At 36.8% G+C, this 21,266-nt stretch overlaps 1 protein-coding gene across 4 annotated transcripts in view; it reads right to left on the bottom strand.

Moving 5' to 3' along the window:
* TBC1D22A (TBC1 domain family member 22A) overlaps window positions 1-21,266 on the bottom strand; it is a 151,732-nt gene that overhangs the window by 81,106 nt on the left and 49,360 nt on the right. For all 4 annotated transcript variants that reach the window (XM_054399624.1, XM_054399625.1, XM_054399626.1 and 1 more), the window contains one exon: window positions 9,164-9,239. In XM_054399624.1, coding sequence (XP_054255599.1) covers window positions 9,164-9,239 — 76 coding nt within the window. The remainder of the gene's footprint in view (window positions 1-9,163; window positions 9,240-21,266) is intronic.

Genomic DNA, 21,266 nt, shown 5'->3' with positions numbered 1-21,266 from the left:
AATCTAAATTTAAATTTTCCATTTCAATGAAAATAAGTACGTGTGTGGAAGGAAAAAGCAAGACATGTAATTACTGTCAGCATTCAGACCTCAAATATTTTATAAGAAATACTTCTACTGCAGTTTCTGACAGTAACTTTTTATATATATACTTTTTTAAGTTCTTTTATCAAAATTCAAAAGAGATAAGAATTATATTAAATAAGTTTCTCAGTACTTTCAATAAATCTCTATATAAAGCTCTGGTGAAGCAACTCTTCTGATTAAAGAATAAAACATGTTATACAGATGCATTTCAAAGTAGCATGCTGTCAGGTTTTAGTTCAAAGAAAGGAATAAATGAGTGCATTTCTCAGGAAAAGCCATACAATTCTTCTCAAAGTGTACAGAGAATACAAGAGGAATCTTCCAGTACCAATCTAAAATGAACACTAAAATAATATGCCAACCCTTGCCACAGAGGTTTATTTGTATTGTCATTTACACGCAGAGTGTTTTTTCCACTGCATCAGAGAATTGTTCAGGTTGCAAAAGAGCTTTAAGATGGTCAAATCCAACTATAAATCTAACACTGTCAAGCCCACCACTAAACCACATCCTTCAGCACCATATTTTTAGGTCTTTTAAATGCCTCCAGGGCTCCACAACTTCCCTGGGCAGCTTGTTCAAATACCTGATGGTCCTTTCAATGACAATTTTTCCCTAATGTCCACTCTAAACCTCTCATGATGCAACTTGAGGCAGTTTCCTCTTATCCTATCACTTGTTCGTTTGGAGAAAAGACAAACACCCAAATGACTATGAGCGTAGTTGGAGAAAGTGATAAGATATCCCCTGACCCTCCCTTTCTCCAGGTTAAATGACCTCAGTTTCCTCAGCAGCTCCTCACAGGACTTGTCCAGGTCCCTTCGTAGAATCTTTTACTCTCAAGCATATTAACACTTCCCTCTAACTTGGTGTCATCTGCAGACTTAATGAGGGTGTATTCAATACCCTCACCCAGATCACTAATACAGATGTTAAACAGATCTGACCCTGACACTGAGGAACACCAATTGTGACCAGCCAACAACTGGATTTAAATCCATTCACCACAACTATTTGAGCTGGTCATCAAGCCATTTTTTTCAGTCAGGCATGAGCAGACAGTTTCTCCCGGAAAACACTGGAGAAAGCCATGTCAAAGTCCTTATTGAAGTCTAGGTAGACAGTGTTCTAACGACACTCTAGCAGGATTTTCTTTCTGGACCATCTCAATAAAGGCAAGCATTACAGATTAATCATTCACAATAACACCATGGAAGACAAGTCAAAGAAAGCAAAGAATGCCTGCATCCCCCATTTATAAGGGAACAGCACAAGCTGTCCTCCCCTTCCTCCCCACTCTCTCCCTTCCTGATGGGCTCCCTTTTCTTTGCTATGTGGGGCAGTAGGGTCTGGAGTGGCCTGACTGGGGCCTTGATCTGGCAAGCTGAATTTTAAGCTGCATTACTCAGGTTTGGTATAGGGGGGCAGGTACAGAGGCATGAGGAGGGGGCATTGGAAGCCTGGGGTTTTGGCCTGGTTTGAAGGGAGGTTTGTGGAAAGCTTGGGCCTAAAACGGTTTTTGGAGAACCGTGGCTGAAGTAGACTATGGATTTATATATTTTGTATGCTTTTGTACTACTGTTTGTAGTTATGACTAGGACTTCCATTTAAACTTCTAATTCTTTCCAATCTGGTGTGGAGCATTTTCTTTACTCTTTTGGGAAGGGGTGAAGAGCATCTGTCTCACTCCTTAAACCGAAGACACATCTTTCAAAGCCAGTACATTTATGGGAGACAAAGGTCAGTCTGTTGTAAAATCTCTACACCAAATGTTGCAGGTTAAAGCTCACAACTCCCTAACCTGAATTAATGAAAGTCTGAACAAAAGTAAATCAAGACTACAGCTCATTAATGTGTTATTATTATGTATAGTTTGTATTGATATACATTAATAACAAAAGAAACTTGTGATGACTGAAAAAGACATTCTAAAAGATCATAAATGTGCACTTAAAGATAGTATCTCATTATGATATACAATTCTGTTTCAAGTAATAGTAGACATCTGAGTAAAAGATTTACATGCTTATATCTTGCTCCATAACTAGATTGCCTTTTATAACTGGCTAAACTCATCCATTGTAAGAATTAAATAACAGCGTTTTTTTAAAAAAACTTAATTGAAAAGTCCTCTACAAAATGAAGACAGCTGGCAGAAAAACAGAAATATCACCAAATTATATTCTGCTCATGGCCTACAATTTAGAGATAATAGTCTATTTAAATTTAGCTCATTAAATGCACAGTTAGTAGCTATAAGAAATATCTTCCTCATACACAAAAGATATGGCCAATATGCCAATATTTAAAAGTCCAAGATGCTGCTCCCAAAGCCAAAGAAGAAAACACTAGAGGAGGGAAGACCCAGTTGCCTCAGGGAATCAGATGAAATTAACAATTCTGTCATATCCAACACAAAATGCAGGGAATTGTTAAGAAAAACATTTGGTAGCAATCAAGGCAGAAATAATATCATAGAATCACATCATAGAATGGTTTAACTTGGAAGGAACTTGAAAGATCATCTAGTTCCAAGCCCCCTGCCATAAGCAGGGACACCTTCTACTACACTGGGTTGCTGAAGGCCCCATCCAACATGGCTTTGAATACTTCTAGGGTTGGAGCCCTGACAACTTCTCTGGGCAACTCAAAGTGCCTCACCACTGTCATGGTGAAGAACTTTTTCATAATGTCTAACCTAAATCTAGCCATCACCCCTCAACCTATCACACTATATGCCTTTGTAAAAAGTCCCTCTTCAACATCCCCTTCAAATACTGGGAAGGCTGCTATTAGGTCTACCTAGAGGCTTCCTTTTTTCCCAGGCTGAACAAGCCCTTATAGGAGAGGTGCTCCAGTCATCCAACATCTTCACAGCTCTCATCTGGACCCACTCTAACAGTTCCATATCATTGTGGTGTTCGGGGCTCCATAACTGGACACAGTACTCCAGGTAGCATCTCAAAAGAACAGAGGGAGAGAATCACCTCCCTTGACCTGATGGCCGTGCTTCTTTTGATGTGGCACAGGATATAGCCAGCTTTCTGGGCTGCAAGTTCACACTGCTAGCTCATGTTCAGCTTCTCACCAACCCGCATTCCCAAGTCTTTCTCTCAAGATTGCTTTCTATCCATTTTCCATTCAGCCTGTATTTGTGTTTGGCATTATCCCAAACCTGAAACAGTAAGTTTTGACTATTTAAAAGTTAAGGTGCTACAGAGATCACAAATTTACAAAAAAATTTACATTCAGTCTCAACACTTGCTAAGATCTCTGAACTCTGTAACAGCATACAATTATAATCTACATAGGAAAACATAAAAATATGATTTTTCCATTTCTTGTTACTAAGACTCAGGGGTTAACTCTACAAGACTGGTGATTACTAGTGAAAAAAATCTGTAACACTAGTAACAAAATTTATTTAGCTACCAGAAAACAAAATCACGGATCAGCCTGTGCAGAACATAACCCTTGGAGTTATTCTATAAAGTATGTAGAAAAAGTCTTCCCAAACATCCCAGAGAAGATGTAGAATATTTGTACTACATAGAGTCATCAGTAAAGCCTTTCTGGCTTCTAGAAATGCTAATAAGAAGCCAATATAAACAATAAACAAATCTAACATTGCAAAGATTATTTTGGTTTGTTTGGGGGGGATCTGTTAGGTTTTGGGCTTGTTTTGGGTTTTTTTTTTTTTGTCTAGAACTGCCTTCTTGCTAGTTTAGACAGAATGCCACACAATTTTAACATCTTTCATCAATGTTTACAGAATCCCAACACTTATCTACAATTGCTCAGCCTTCTTCAAATGGGTATCTTAAATTCTAATGTAATTATCAAATTTCTTACAGTAAACTGAAGAAGCTGAGACAAACAAAACCAGACAAATGCTAAGCATCTGTAAATTCTGGGAACACAAATCCTGAAATAATTTTGCATGCCTAGACCACAGCTGTCTCTTTTCCAGCCTAGATTAAGTAAAATTTTAAGACAGCGTGCCACATGAATGTGACCTTTTATAAACTATGAGAGACGGTTCGTGATCTAGAGCAGAAAAGCTCTCCTGACATCATAGGAAACAGAAAAGATAATTAGTTATAATAGATTCCTTGTATTATTGAGCTATAAATTGATCCTCTCTCTCAATAATTTTGTATAATTCCTAGAGCAATATGAGTGATGATGGCAAATAGAAAAATGAGATTAAATAATGTTTTATCTTCAAATTCCGTTTTCTCTATTAACAAACTCAAAAGTCTCATTAAATATAATTAATCAAATTATTTTCTGGCATTTAAGCAGACTGAGATTATGATTAAATTAAGAGTAGCCTGGATGATTGAAGTCTATTGCAAGACTTGGTATTGCATGCAGAAGGAGAGTTGAGAGGAGCTGTGATACCTAAGGTTAGTTTAATGAAGGTTGCACAAATCTCTAACACAATGCATTAACACTTCTCATACATTGGTAATCCATTACTATTACCAAACAAGCTGTACAAACTCCAGACATTCACATAGCTACATGCTGCATTAAGATTCTCTTTACTGGCATCAAGAAAACAATGTGACATAGTAGCAATGGGAATATTATTTTATTCCACAATAGCCTTCATTAGCACTTTGGATATTTACAGTATAGATGGATCATGAGATTTCTTTTTTAAAAACAAAAGTTACCAAATTCATATCAGCCATACATTTCTCTTTAGCTGCACTAGTATAGCAGACAGTGTAAAGGTGAAAAACTCAAAAGCACAAAGGAATGGATAAGAATAAAGCTCAACAACATAACATTTAATTAAACTATGTTGTGATTCCATCAAAAAAGTCAAGTAGGTCAGGATCCCTTACTGAGGCATCTAGAAGTTTATGAAACGACAGCAGTACACATCTACCATTGTCTAACAATTAAAAATTTATTTTTATTTCACATGCACTTTGGTGGATGTTTCTGGCAAAAGGTAGTAACTGAGTGAACAGTCTGCTAGACAAAAAGAAGCGGCCCTAAGAATATTGGAGAAAGCATATCTTTACTATCTAAAACTGTATTACAAGGGTTGTGAGGAACAGTACAAAGTCCAAGCTAATTCACTAATGGCATCCCCAGGGGCCAATATTGGGGCTGATACTGTGCAACACATTAATTAAACAACCAATAATGGCATACAATGAACACTGTGTTTGTGGATGATACTGTACTGGGAGGAGTGGCTGACATGTTGAAAGTCAGCAACCTTGGCAGACTGAAGGAATGGCTCATAGGAACATCCTGATAGGAGGTTCAGAAGAGGCCAACATTCCATATCAGGGATGGAATAGTCTCATTCCACAGCACTGGCAGGGCGTGAACTGGCTGGAAAGCAGCTCTACTAAGGACAAACAGCAGTGTGTCCTTGCAGAAAGGGAGAAGAATCATATACTTGCTTTCTAAACAAGAGAGAAGTCAAAATGTCAGGAGAAGCAATTCTTCCTCTGTAATCACTACTTTTGAGAGAGTGTGTGCAATGTTCAATTCTGGAACACTGGCATACAAGAAGACTTTATGCACTGGCAGGAATTTGAGTTCTTTAACCAGAGGTTGATTTACACGACACAAGGCCTGCTGGCAACAGACAAGATATAGCTGTCTCAAATAGGGAAAAGGATTCTAGCACAGGAGCTATCAGGATTCATTGAAAGCTTTAAACACGTTTTGAAGGGCGAAGGGAACAAAACTTGGCTTGCTAGAAATGAGTCCAAGGGCAGCACACCAATGTTTGAAGGATTCTGTGCTAGAAATCTGCTGTTTCATCAAACATAAATCCACCACCTCCCTGGGCAGCCTATTCCAATGCCTGATAATCCTTTCCGTCAAGAATTTTTTCCTAACATCCAATCTAAACCTCCCCTGATGCAACCTGGGGCCATTTGCTCTCATTTTATCACTTGATACTAGGGAGAAGATACCAACAGCCACCTCAATACAACCTCTTCTCAGGTAGCTGTAGAGGTCAATGAGGTCTCCCCTCAGCCTTCTCTTCTCCAGATTAAACAATCCCAGCTCCTTCAGCTGCTCCTCATTATACTTGTTCTCCAGACCCTTCACCAGCTTCACTGCTCTTCTCTGGACACATTCCAGAAACTCGGTGTCCCTCTTGTAGTGAGGGGCCCAAAATTGAACACAAAATTTGAGGTGTGGCCTCACCAGTGACGAGTACAGGGCAACAATCACTTCCCTAGTCCTGCTGGCCACAGTATTCCTGATACAGGCCAGGATGTTGTTGGCCTTCTTCACCACCTGAGAACACTGCTCGCTCATGTTCAGATGGCTGTCAATCAGCAGCCCACAGCTTTTTCTGCCCAGCAGCATTCCAGCCACTCTGCCCTAAGCCTGTAGCATTGCATGGGGTTGTTGAGACGCAAGTGCAGGACCCAGCACTTGGCCTTGTTAAACCTTATGCAGTTGAGCTTTGACTATTGATCCTGCCTCTCCAGACCCCTCTGCAGAGCCTTCCTACCTTCCAGCATATCAACACTCCAATTCAGTTGGGTAATACCTGCATCAGAACTGCCACTTTGAGCTTCCAGTGGTCGGACTGTGGTCTCTTTTAGAGACTGATAAACAGAGACCCTTAGGAGGCAGTCCTTAAGGTCCAAGAAGTCCAGGAAGGCTAGACACTGTTCAAGGGAAAACTCTAAAGGCACAGAAACAGTATGTGCTCCACGTATGTCACACAGACAACCTGCAAAATATATCTGCCATAAGAGGTTTCTTATTTGCTTTCTCTAACTATACAGCTCAAACAGGGAAACCATCCTCTGCTACTCATTCAAGTAAACAATGAGTTACATGACATCTAGGGTTAAGACTGATGTAAAATCTCATCTTGTGAGTATGAAGTAGTATGAAAAATCAACATTAACTAAAAAACACTGATGATGTTTACTAAAAACTATCCCAAAAAAAGTAATTGTTTTCTAGGGCAGAAAAGGTATTTTCTCTACTCATCATCTTTTTAAAAAAAAAATCTTGGCATATTTAGAGTCTAGAGTCACAGACTCCTTTACTAAATAGCATAAAATTTAGATCAAAAAAACACTGAAGAAAAAATGGATCCACACTTAGACAAATAAATGAACAATTACAGTTTTTGATATGGGAAAAATTCAACATTTTCTAATCAAATACAGCCCTACAAAAATCTTGGAAAGAAGTTCTTCACAGAGTGATTGCCCATTGGAATGAGCTGCCCAGGGAGGTGGTGGGGTCAAAGTCCCTGGATGTGTTTGGGAAAGATTGGATGAGGCACTTAGTGTCATGGTCTAGTTGATTAGTTAGGGTTCGGTGATCAGTTGGACTTGACGATCTTGAAGGTCTCTTCCAGCCTGGTTGATTCTGTGACTTCACAAATTTATTTTAAATCAGAAACCCACAGGAACCCATGCTTAACTTTCTGGGGAAAGGACAGTTTTCACTATCCTAGTAAAGGCCACTTTAAGAAATAAAATTTATTGTCTGTACTAAATTCTTTCAAGTGTGAAGCCTTAAAAATAATGCTTTCCAAACCTAACCATTGGGAAAAGTTATTTAACTATATTCCCTAAAGCATTGAAGGTATAAATAATCCTTTAGCATTTATTTCTTTCTTAGAAATTAAACAATAATACATGACATTATATTTTTATTAAACCAAATAGTAAGATTATCAGATTGATATTGTTAATATTAAAAGCTTGGTTAAAGAATTTGTTTGTGCAAAGTTTATATAAAACAAATTCAAGTCTATTTATAGGCATTATAATTATACACTTAATTTAATATACAATCGTTTGTTCCTATAGGTAACTGAAAAGTAAACATCAATATTCATATAGGCATAAAATGCCACATGAAAAGTCACACTACAAGCAGTTAGATTATTTTTGAAGTAATAAAATACACTACTTTATAAATAGTTCACTACCATATATACAGAAGTATCATCTTGTATTTTTTTATTCATCTACCTTTAAAAATAAATATATATATATACACACAACAAAAAGTTATACATACATTTAAATACATATTGCAATATTACATAAACATTCTCCTGCTCTTCGACTGTAATCATTACAAATACTTTAACATGCTAAAAGGGCACAAAGAGCATTATCAAATATTCAGGACGTAAATACATGCAGGCCAACCTAAAATCTGCTATGGTAAGCACTGGCACCAAAACACTCACAGTATATGTAATGAAAAAATGGAATTATTTTTTCCAAGGAGATTGTCAAAGATTAAGCTACACAAGAAATATTTTTCTCCATTTCATCATCAACAGGCTAGTGTCAAAAATATGTGCCTGGTTCTGCTTGGCAACATTTTGTTAATACTCTGTTCATTAATTTAACAAACTACCAAGAGAGTATGTTTAGAATGGGCAAGCATTATCTCTTGCATTTCATTTAATTAAACTCTGCTCTAGCAACATGACAGTCAGCATTTCATGAAGGGAATTATTTTAAGGATGAAGGTAGAAATTATTTCAAAGTGCCACACTAAAAGATGAAAGCATAATCTAAAATTACCCCTGCACACACTGTAATTTATCTATAATATTAAAGATGTTATTTCCAGAGTTCATAATTAATTGGATTCCACAGAGAAATTATTCAGGCATCCCAGATAGCAGAAAGATGCACAAAGGCACAAAACATAGTGCCGAAGGACAGCCATAAACAACTACTGTGACTTGCCCGAATTACAACAATCATTGAGCTTAATGTGAAATGAATACTGGTTGCTTTGTGTATGTGGTCATTACTCTGCTGCAAAGAAATTGCCATTGAATTTTTATTATATTGCCTTAATAAAAAGTAATGAAAGTTGCTCATGCTCTACTGGGTTTCTTTTAAATGATACACGACAGTGATCTTGGAAAGGCCATCATGCCACAAATTGATCATGACACCTCATCTGAGGAAAGTGATGTTACCTCACCACTGTAGATAACTGCAGTGATGTTGGCTTGACTTCTCACAAACATTTTAAGAAAACACTTTCGATGAAACACCAGTTAGAAATTAGGTTACCTTTCAAAACTTACCATCGATGCGACTAACAAGTTCTTCCAACATTTTCACTTTCTTCTGGATTCCTGGCTGTGCAAATGTGTAGTTATCCTGAAGAAGAAACCATACAGAAGTTCGTAAGCAAAAAAAAAAAAAAAACAAACAAAAAAAAAAGCCTTCTTTTCCTTTATGTACTTATCTCAATCCATGCGTATTTCTATGTTTAAGTTACTTGTGTTTTGATTTTACACTTCCTAAGCAGTAAATCATCAAATTGTATATTTCTATTTCAAGTCTCTATCTCTAACACTATATAGCCAACTGCTATTACTGCATCAATTGCTCTCTACTTGCTCATCTAATGCCCCTGAAGTTACAGCTTCATTGTAGAAGTTCAAGTAATTTTAAAAGGCTGTCATCTGAAATGCCAAAATGTGCCATGCTAGCATTTTTAAGGTGATTTTTTTTTCTTTTCCTCATACATTTACAATTCTATCACAAACAATGTATGAAATATGAAAATTCAGGCTCTAATCAGTGAACAGACAAGAATCTGATCTTTAGAAGTTCAGAATACTACCTTCCAGCAGCGTAAGAAATCAAAGTCTTTTTCAATGGCGTCCTGACTGTTCTGAATCCAAGTTCATAGTTAATATCATGAATTAATATCTAGATAAAATGGCAGGGTCCCTGCATATATGTTTGAAAGTATTGACTCCAACTGCATTTTTTTTGGTTGGTTGGTTTTTTATTTGTTGTTTTTTTTTTTCAATTGCAGCCCTATAAACACAGAGTTTGAAATAATGAGAAAGAGCAATGTATCTCCACTTTAGGGTTAAAGTGATCAATCTTTTTAAATAATGACGTCAGTTAAATACATCACAATGTTTCTGAATATTTGATTGACAATCTCTCCACTCAATTAATTTTGTTAGAGATTCAAGAAGAAAATTACCAATATATATTTTTTAAGTTGCTATGTAAAATTGTTTTCATGTGACCACTACATACACAGAAAACCAACGTAAAACAATTTTTTTCTCAGCTATTGTTTGAACCATCCCTGTAAGAAAATCAATTGGAAAGCTGAGCAACTATCTCAAAAAATAACCCTAAACAATTTTCATTGATGTTAGAACACTATTTTTTCTTGACTTGTTTTCAAATTTTAACTTAGTCTTAGAGTAAAATGAATGAATATAAAATTAATTTTTATGTATCTTCAGACTTTTTTTTTAAAAGGTCATATTGACTTTTTTGAATAGTATATTTAAATCTGCTTATTTTTATTTATTTTATTGCAATTTAATCTTCAAATACTATAAGGATAATTCTCTGAGTTTATAGATTTTCCACAGGAATCACCAATTAAAAAAGGCAATTATTTCATCTAGTTGGCCTCGTCTCCCAAACAGCACATGCGCATCATCAGTAGTGCAATAAGTATCAAAAATGAAAGGTAGGAAAGTCTCAGAATTCGAATCTACTATAATCTTATTTCAGACACAAAGAAACTATCCCATGCACTAAGGCAGTATGTTTTATATAAGTCTCCTGTATTAGTCATGTATCATAACCAGGAGACAGCGTTCTTAGGAAACAGCCTATTCGTTTCCTTTACAAGAAACTCCTCTAATCAGGAAAATGTTGGGTTATTTTGTTTTATTTCGTTTTCAAATGTTGATATACTCTTCTATTTATTTATTTAAAGAAAGCAAACTGGTACTAAGTGCAGGAATATGGTACTCAATTATTTCATCTGTAACAGATTCTCTGTAAAAATGCCTTTACATATTTAACACCAAACGTCAACACAGACCCAAAACACTACCACTTTGATCATTAGCATGTCCCCCATGTAGTGCAACTCCTGACTGTGATATGAAACTGAAAATGTTTTCTTTCTCAAAGCATCATTTACTCTGTACACACCTGGAAATGTAACCCAAAACTGCCATCTTGGATCTGAAAACTGATAAGCTTGCTCTTCACAACATTGGATCTTTTGTCTATTCATTTATTTTTCTGTTATTTTAGCTGCAAATGAACACAGCTGTGTCTGCTTTCTATTTGTGCTGACTCATCTAGCTGGAAAGATCTTTGATAGACATACCTCAGATGTCTCTTCTAATTAAATTATGCTGTATATATTCCCTCCTCACTTGCAATTGACTTTCTGGAGTCTGTGAAACTGCAAAGGACTTTGTAAACATAAAAAGCATTCTGTTATCTACTATTCTTGCTCCTTTCGAGGTGCAGGAAAAAGCTAGTAACATACTTAAATAAAAACAAACATGTCAAACTCATGGAATTCATGAAGTATTGCTCAGGGAAACATAGAAGTAGAGAGGTTAAGATTTTAATCGCTCTACCATAGAATTCAATTGTCAATACTAGCTTTCAAATTCAACTAAGTTTTACCCCCAAATCTTCTACCTCATCCCCACCAAGAGGTGCAGGGGGATAGAGAACCAGAGTTGTTAGTTCATGACACTTCATCTCTGCTACTCCCTATGGGCCTTATGTCATGCCACAAAGCCTGGTCCTTCGCGGGCTCCGCTCCATGGCTGCAGCTTCCATCAAGGGATCTCCACCTACTGTGGCAAGGGGTCCCTCCAAGAGCTGCAGGAGAACAATCTGCCTCACCATGGTCTTCACCATGGGCTGCCAGGGAATCTCTGCTCCTGAAGCACCCCCTACCTCTCCTTATTCGCTGACTTTTGTGTCTGCAGAGATGTATTTCTCACTTTTTCTTTATACCTCTCCCACAGTTGCTGCACAGTGGTTTTTACCTTTCTTATATATGTTACCACAGAGGCACCACCAGCATTTCCCTGGAGCTGTCTGCAACTTGGGTCTGTCCAGCATGAAGCCCCTTCTCACAGAAGACACCCCTGTAGCTTCCCTGCTACAAAAACCTCACCACACAAACCAAATACAATTTCTCTGATAACTTTTGCAGAAAAATATGTTCCAGTATTCAGCTCTCCTACATTCTACCTCACAGTTGTGGGTCCTCAAAGGAACATTTAATTACTCATTCTGCAAAACTTTATTGTATTTTCTCATTTATTTGATCATCAATAATAAGCAAAAACCTCTCTAGAAGTGAGAACAGGATTGTCCTGCCTCAACGAATCTTCAGCAAACAGTTAACAATGTCTTACTCTTCTAATCACTGTTTTTTGACAATTTCTAGTTTGTATTCACATATGACAAAGTACGCATGAGTACACAACAGAATCCATGGTAAACATGAAAAAAGCCATTCATTGTTGTGCGATATCTAAATTCCTTGATGTTCTGCTTAGACAGTTTAAACAGACTTGCAGTGAACTATGCTAACCTACTTCACAGATGAACAATTATAGTATCTAGTACAGACTCCAGCACATAATTAGCTTCACCTTAAGATACAGAAGGTTAAGACCTTATAACGTCACAAGGGCTCAAAACTTGCTTCACTCTCAAATCTTTATGTTAGTAGTCTGTACTTATTCCCTAGAGGCTAGTATAACCACTCCATATACCCTGCAACTACAACTATTTCTGAAAGGCCTTCTTATAAAGAAAATATCTTACCATTTTAAAATATTTCAATTATAGCCTTCACTAAATATGAAAGAGTGTATTAGGTAATTCCTTTTTTTTCTCAAGGTTAGAGAAATTCTAAATGAAAGAAACTGGATTAGAAAGTGAAAATGAAAAAAATGCACTGAACAAATTTAACTGGAATTATCCTCCCATACTCACAGCAAGGGAAGAAAGGGAGAAGGAAAGGGTGGAGAGAGGGGGAAGTGAGATCACAACACGTTTAACACCACTAGGTATCATGTCCACTTTACTAGCTCTATTTTGAATGCTGATGGCAAGATATAACTTGGAAAGGTGTTTGTTTGCTTTGGAAAGTCCTGTGGTGACCTTTCCTGTGGATACAGTAAGAAAGTGGTATTGAGTAAACTAAAGATCACTGTACTTGCATTTTTAATAACCTATAAATGTTGAAATCTATGCCACACAAACAATAGCATTTTTATTTGTTTATCAAGAAGAAAATATCAAAGTAGATTCTACTGTTTTCAACCATTTCAACTAGGTATATCAATGAGATTCTTATTAATCTGAAATATATTGCAACAAGAAAGACTCCATTTCCCACCATCACACACATCTACAGTACTGACACATATCTGATCAAAATATTACTGTACTTACAATGGAGCACTAAGACACAGATGCTTTTTAAGGGCATAATCAGTGTACTTCCAAAGCAACTGCCCAGTAAGTTCATCATATTTCCATACTACTTTACATTTCTTCCAAGGCACTGAATCGTTCATAACAATGAAGTCATAATAAATCTGAAAATCCTTCCTTCCAACTTTGTCAACTATTTCAATTGCATGTGGAAAAAGGAATGTAAAAAGCACTTCTGAACTGCACCTGCTGCATAAGTACAAAAGTGGCTGTAAACATACACAGAAGGAATCAAATACACAATGCAACGCATGGTAACATATATTAATAATTATATATTACATTTGTAAGTAACACATTTATAGCCTTCTGTGTATGTATATAAAACAGATAGATATACTGTATATATTTATACATAAACACAAACACACTAATGACTGCAGCTGAGCACAGATATAGGCACATTGATACTCCTCTTTGCAGGTTACAAAAGCTGTTCACCAACAATGCACAGATGAAAGTATCACAGCCATTTACAGAAGCAAATGGAAAATTCTGACACAGTCTTAATGTGCTGTTTGCTTGTTTTTAATAAGGTTTTATCAATCAGATTGGGGTTTTAAATATAAGAGATTTCAAGCAATCTGTATAGAGCATACTCAGATGTTTATTTTCTCTACTAGTATGTAAGAATTGGCATATGTCAATTTAGGTATGTTCAAGTATATTATCACATGACCAAAAGACAACTGGAAGCAAAAAAGCTTTCTGAAGTTATATATTTATCTCATCATGTCAGAAGGGGACCTTCTCTATTTTATTTGTTAAACTCATTTAAGTAATTTACTCACATATTTGTGAATCTGCTAACCAAATCCCTATTAAAAGCCTTTATTCACTTTGCAGGCATTGCTATGCAAAAAGATGGGGACGGGTGGGGAGGCATGGCACTTAGATGAGGACAGCCAATACGTATGACAACACTGTGAATGGCAGGCACAGTTTATCCAAAATGTTTCTTGAAGAAGCTGGAGATTATAAAGTAAATGTAATCTCAAATATAGTTCAGGAAAGAGGGAGCATGCACGCGCAACAGCAAATATACAAGTGTTCTAGAGGATGCTGCTTGCACAAATTTCATAGCATGCTCCAGAATTACTCCAAGTTATTTCCTCTAAAAGACCTTTCAATCTTTGTAATTGTTAAGCCTGACTTTTTAAAACTTAGAATTTCCTAAGCAGTAGGAAAGCAATTTACAAAGAGTTACAGCCCAAAATTTTCTACATACAAAACAGTATCGTATTGATTCATAAATAACAGGATGGAAAAAACATTATTTTATGAAAAAGCAGGTGCTGATTCTTGTGTTGTAATGGTACCCATACCCTAAGAATCAAAGACCCAGTTTCCTACCGGGCTATGTAATCAAACCTCAGGTTTACACTAAATGAATGTATTATAAATTACAGAAACTGTTAAAGTAGCATCGAAAGTGCTTGAGGTATATTTTCAGATTACGGCATATGCCGGACCACAGTTCGAATCTGGGTAAATGCTAGAAATCATAAATACGGACACTTAAAACTCTAAAACCTGACACTGTAAATTTTAGGTCAAGGATAAAATATTTTTATTCCAAAGCATATTGATAGCACAGTATACTTCATCTAAAACACAGAAAACAATGACTTTTTAATATATTTTCAGAACCTATTTCAAACAGATTTGCTCTTTTCCTGAAAGTTTTACTATCAGTTACAGGGTAGGAAAATGTATGATTGGTTTCCAAAGAGACACAGGATCCTTACAAGCTTCTTAAGACATCTGTCCTGGAGAACAACTATACCCCTCAGGATAAATCCTACCAACACCTGCAGTTCTTACCAGCTTATTGTTACAAACTTAGAATTGGCTACTGGGCCTAACAAAAGAACCACTTTGGGCTTTTTTTTCTTTTCACAGCAGTCAGCAGCAAATGGCTACAAGAGAACATAAGAGCAAAATAAGCCTGCAGTGATAGGCTTGCAGCATTCTTTCAAGTTTCTAGATTGCAGCACTGAGACTTCCCTAACTCAAGGTGGTATCCTCATAATTAAAATTGTTTAAAGATTTTTCTTCAACCAACTTGAAACTGTTCTAAACACATGTAAAATGCTTTTCATCCTTTGCCAAGTGGCCCCACAGCTTAGTTACTCAACTACTATTTTTTTAAGCCTATCACTCAGCTCTATGACAAGATACTACCTAGCCCTTGCATCAGAAGAGACAAAAAGCAACTACTCCCTATTCACCTTCATGCAGCTCATCATTTTAAAGACATACATTACATTCCTCCACTCCACTCAGTTAAGTTATCCAAGATGAAGTACATAATCCAACACCCACAAACTGTTCCATTCCTTTTATCACATTCCCTTATTTTTAAACTCTCAATCCACTATTTCAAAAGGGGATGGACACAAAAGATTACAACAGCATACAGCATACCAAGCACAAGTTCATTTTGTGTTTTAAAAGCAGCAAAGTAATATTTTCTTCTTGAAAGACTACTTATATGAACCCTTCTCATCTCTACATGGTCATGTCTCTACTATGGATGTCTAGCTTCTTTAGGAATTTCTGGTAAAGGACTTTATCAAAACACGTTTCGGAAATGCAATTAAACCGCACAGATTTTTCACAGGATCACTGATTCCTTACCAAAAGCTGTCAGATTTGTGCTGCTTTACAGGATGTATAGAAAACATTAAATATGGGTTTTATCCTGCTAAATATTTTTAACCATTAACTGTGTTTATTTTCATACCTGCTACAAACATTCCTGATGAGCATGTCTAATTGTGCTCCTCCTGTATCCTGAATCCCCTTGAAATCATTTTCAAAACCTGATGTCATATCCACTGCATTCCATTCCTCTTGTGTGAAAGTAGTTTTAAGCACTGGTCTTGTTTATCCATGACCAGATATATTTCAAACTGAGCAGATTTGTCAATCGCCTCTGAAATTTTTCCATGCATCCTGATGCCCAGTATCCTAGTGGTTTATTCAATCTTCTAAAACTGATAGGGAGGAACACAAGTCCTCCAGTAATCAAGCAACCCACTATAGTAGAGTCCCAAAAGATCTCTCGTGGGCATATGCTAGACCAAACTCAGGCAATTTCACATCAAGCTTATTATATGCTCTAGTACAACTGTACAGTTAAGTGATAAACAACAAAATGAATTGGAATTCTTCTAAATCAATGTATGATTTATACTTTGCAAAGTAGACGCTGATGCTAGATGATTCGGGCACATTTTAATGACAGGACACCCTCAGTGTAGACTAGTTTGAAGGATCAGTCATTCAAAAAAATCTAAAATGTCAACATTTTAAATCTCAGATTTTAGTACATCGATGGTTTCAGCATCTACTTTGAAACAATCTGTCTGAGACCAGATCATCAAACACCATGACACAGTCTTTATCAGACTCAATCTACTCAGAGTCATTCTAGAAAACCATAGTAGATATGCTTCTCTTACATTTTAACTATTCCAAGTTTTGAACAGACAATAGCAGACATGCTTTGATTACTGTCAAATCAAAAGAACGTAACACAGTTACGTTAATTACACTCCAACAGTTTGTAGTTATAACAACTCTACTGCCTGAGTTTATTCACTTACTAGTAATCTTCAACACAACGTTGGGGTTTTTTTTCTTCATTTACAAATAAAGTCTTCAAAGAACTTATGCAAAGAAACTTCAAACATGACTTTGAAGATCTAAAGGTCCTTTGGAGAAGTCACACAGAATGACATAATACTGCATATATTTTGGTATTCATTCTTAATAGTAATTTACATGTATTTCATATAAGAACATTCTGTTGAATTAAGAAAGGTAAAATTTGCTTACAGGAAAAAAGAAATCTAGGCTCTTGTTCTACTTTGAGTCTTCTTTTCTTTCATTCTAAGCTTCAAATAGCATAAAACAATACTTGCTCCAAATGATTATGTAAGAAAAACAGGAGCAGACATTCAAGCATGAATATAGAAAGGATTCCCGATACGAAGTACCTGTTGTGGCCATCATTGTTTCAGAAGATCTGAATCTCACACAGGACAGATAGAATAGCTGAGCTTACCAGAAGCACTAGGCTGATGCATACTCAGAAATCTTAGACAAACTATCACTGCCTTTGCACAGGAAGCCCCTGTGGTACCCATGATACTCTTCAAATTTGAGCTGCATATTCATGCTACTTATCTGTTCCTGCAGATCTCTGAAATGTTTTCCAAGCAACACTGATTCCATCCATAATTTAGACTTGAGGAACATGTTAGCAACAGCTTTCCATAACTCAGGGGTGAGAAAGAACTTTGCAGGATTCCCATAAACCTTGCTATTTAATCAACCACAGAAATAGCTAATACATACATCAGTATACTTCAGTCCCTGGATTTTAATTATCTCCCTCTTATTCTAAAAATTCCCAGGCCCTGATCAAATAATTAATATTTTATTACTATTTTTAGTACATCTGGTTAGATTATTATGCAATGCATGTATTTCCCCCTTGGTTATTTTATTGGCCTTGAGCTTGAAGTTAAAATGAAGAGTTATACTCTATTTTATACATGAACATCACATTTTCACGTGGCATAGATGAGCATGAACTTTCTACTTGAATGTTAACAGGACTCTGTTGAGGAAAGTGTTATAAAGGACAATTTAGTAATAAAAAAAATAAATTACAATGGATGTATAGGAATATCTACTTAATTAAGTGGAAAAAACACTCATGGGATAAGTTCTAGTTTTCCCCCATGCACAGACATTATTCCTACATGTAAAAATGCCCCAGTAGCCAGCAGCATCCCAGCACATGAGATGAAAGAACTCATTGTGCAATCACATAGATTGCCAGGGACCTCTGAAGACCACCTAAGTTAAACTTCTCCCCAAAGCAGGGTCACCTGGAGCAAGCTGCTGAAAGTTATGTGCAGTCATGTTTTGAACTCCAGGGATGAAGACTCTATAACCTTTCGGACCAAACAGTTCCAGGGTTCAATCGTTTTTACTGTAAAGATTTTTGTATTTCAAGACCACATTTAGAATATCACATCCAGTTTTAGGGACCTCAATACAAGAAAAAGATGAATAAGCAGGGACAAGGGCAGAAGTTCATCAAGATGCTCAGAGGTATGGAACACATGCTTTGCTAGAAGCTGAGGGAATTGGGGGGTTTCATCCTGAAGAAAAGAAGGTTTCAGAGGCAACTAAGAGAAGTGTGTTAAAATCTATATCATCAAGAAGACTGAACTCAGTTTTCAATAGTGATGTATAGTGGGAGGATAACAGACAAACAGCACAAGCAAACAGGACATGGTCCATCTGGATATAGGAATAAACTTTTTCAACATGACAACAATCAAGCATTGAGCACAGGTTAACCCCAGAGATTATTCAGTCTACATCCTTGAAGGTTTCAAGACCTTCACCAGTGGATTTGGTGATCATGCATCCAGATGCAAGTCAACCTTAGAATCATAGTACTGTACAATGGTTTGGGTTGGAAGGGGTCTTTGAAATTCATCTAGTCCAACACCTCACCATGAGCACCAAAATCTTTCACTAGATCTGATGGTCTAAATAATCATACCTGACCTTGAGCAATTCCAGTGATGGCGCATCTCTGTGGTCTATCACCATAAAAAAAAATGTATTCCTTATGAAATCTACCATCTTTTGACTTAAAACCATGATCCCTTGTCTTGTCACTACAAACTGCTGTAGAAAGTCTCTCTCCATCTTTCCTGAAGTACTGCAAGACCACAATAAGGTCTCTCCAGAGTCTTCTCCAGGCTGAACAACCCCAGCTCTCCCAGCTTTTCCTCATTAAGAGAAGGGTTCCAGTCCTCTGATTGTTTTTGTAGCATTCCTCTGCACCCACCCCAACAGATCCAGGTCTTTGTTGTGCTGGGGACCAGGTCTCACCACAGTGAACTAGAGGGGAACAACTGCCTCCCTCAGCCTGCTGACTCTGCTTCTTTTGATGCAGCCCAGGATATAGCTGGCCTTCTAGGCTGCAAGCACACAGTGCCAGTTCATAACTATTTTTTTTCCCATCAGTATGCCCAAGTTCTCCTCCACATAGCTGCTCCAAATCCATCATCCTCCAGTCTGTATAGATGTTGGGGATTTCCCTAAGCCAGGTGCAGGACTTTGCATGTGGCTTTGTTGAACTTTGAGGTTTGCATGGGCCCACTGCCCAGGGCTGTCCAAGGTCCCTATGGATGGCATCCCTTCAGTAAAACAATCCCCTTACTTTCAATGCACTGATTACTTGTTGGGTTAGTTCTCTCAACCAACTCAGCCTGCAACTACATGACGATTCAATTTGACGAGTAAAGTCATATCACAGAATCATTAAAGTCATATCAAGTCCAACCTTCTGTCCAACACCTCCATGACCACTAGACCAAGTCCAAAAGTGCCACGTCTACTCATTTTTTGAGCATCCCCAGTGATGGTGAATCCACCACTTCCCTGGGCATCCTGTTTCAATGAGTCACCACTCTTGCAGTAAAGAAATTCTTCCTAGTATCCGATGTAAACTTCCCCTGGTGCAGCTTGAGGCCATTACCTCTTGTCCCAACATTAGTTACTTGGGAGAAGAGGCCAGCATTACAACAATCAACACAAAAGGGAGCCAAAACAGAAGAATGGGGGTGGGGGGGAAGAGAAAAAAAAAATCCACCAAAAAAAAAAAAAAAGCAAATCCTTTCATTTCAGCAGCACTCTGTGGTTGCGCTGAATTAACTGTAACATCATTAGTCGCACCACTAGCATAACCTTCCAAGCCTGCTTTTGATAAACAAGTGCATCCCTGAATATATCTAAATGCTAACCATTCCATTTACAGAAGAGCTTGAATTTTCATCAATGCAGTTTAATTCCATTACAGTCAATTTCAATATTTTGCTTATTAGTACTAGGTGGGTTTGTACAAAAACAGAATTTTAAGCAGATAGTATGTCTTTTCTGAGCTTCCTTTTCTAGGGAAAAAATAAAAATAAACTCAATAAAAAACCCACACACAACAGAGCAGCCAGTCTGTGACAGAAGATGTTCCAGAAACAGGCAAAACAGCTGGAGGGCCTGCATTTTTGGCTTTCTCCCTTTCAACTTCAAGTTCTCACTTTTCTTCCTTTATAAATTTTCACATGTTTTTGATACGTGGTCAAACAAATGAAAAACGTAGCAGTTCTGAGAGACTGAGATGAGCAAATTTTTTTTTTTTTACAGAAATAAACATGAGAAGACTCTGCTTTTCAACAACACTACACAAAAAATTGAGTCCCTACACATCTGAATTTTAACCTGGAGAAATACACTTATAATACTGTCAAAGAAAAAGAGACTTCTGTTTGTGGACTCTATTTTATAGCCTTTTTTGTGAGAAAAGAACTCTGTTATCAGTTTAAATTCACAGTAATCACTAGCCAATATTCCTTTGCCAATGAAACATCTATATTAAAATACAAAGCACAGGCAAGAATATGATGAAGTTCTTCTAAAAATTGTAAGTACCATAAGGAAAGAAATACGTCAGAAAAAAAAAATGCAATAAAATTAAAGAATCTACAAAATATTAGTTACATTTCAAAGTACAGCTTCAATTCCTAGGAACTTATGGTTATGGTTATACACATTTAGGATGATTAACAATTGGAGAATAGCCATTTTCTAAATGCATAAATTCAGACTCTCATGTCTTCACTACATTAAAACTATTTGGAGAAACAAAAGCTCAAGTTTTCAAGCATTTGTCCAAAGTATTTCAAAATAAAGCTACATGGGATTTAATCAAAATGATTGAATCTAATACATACAGTAGAAACACTTGTCCATCACTGCATCTTTTAAGAGAATGTCAAGAATAAATCAACC

This window comes from Indicator indicator, chromosome 3 (assembly GCF_027791375.1).
Source record: "Indicator indicator isolate 239-I01 chromosome 3, UM_Iind_1.1, whole genome shotgun sequence".
NCBI classification, from domain to species: Eukaryota; Metazoa; Chordata; class Aves; order Piciformes; family Indicatoridae; genus Indicator; species Indicator indicator.
This window is presented reverse-complemented; position numbering and strand designations above follow the sequence as displayed.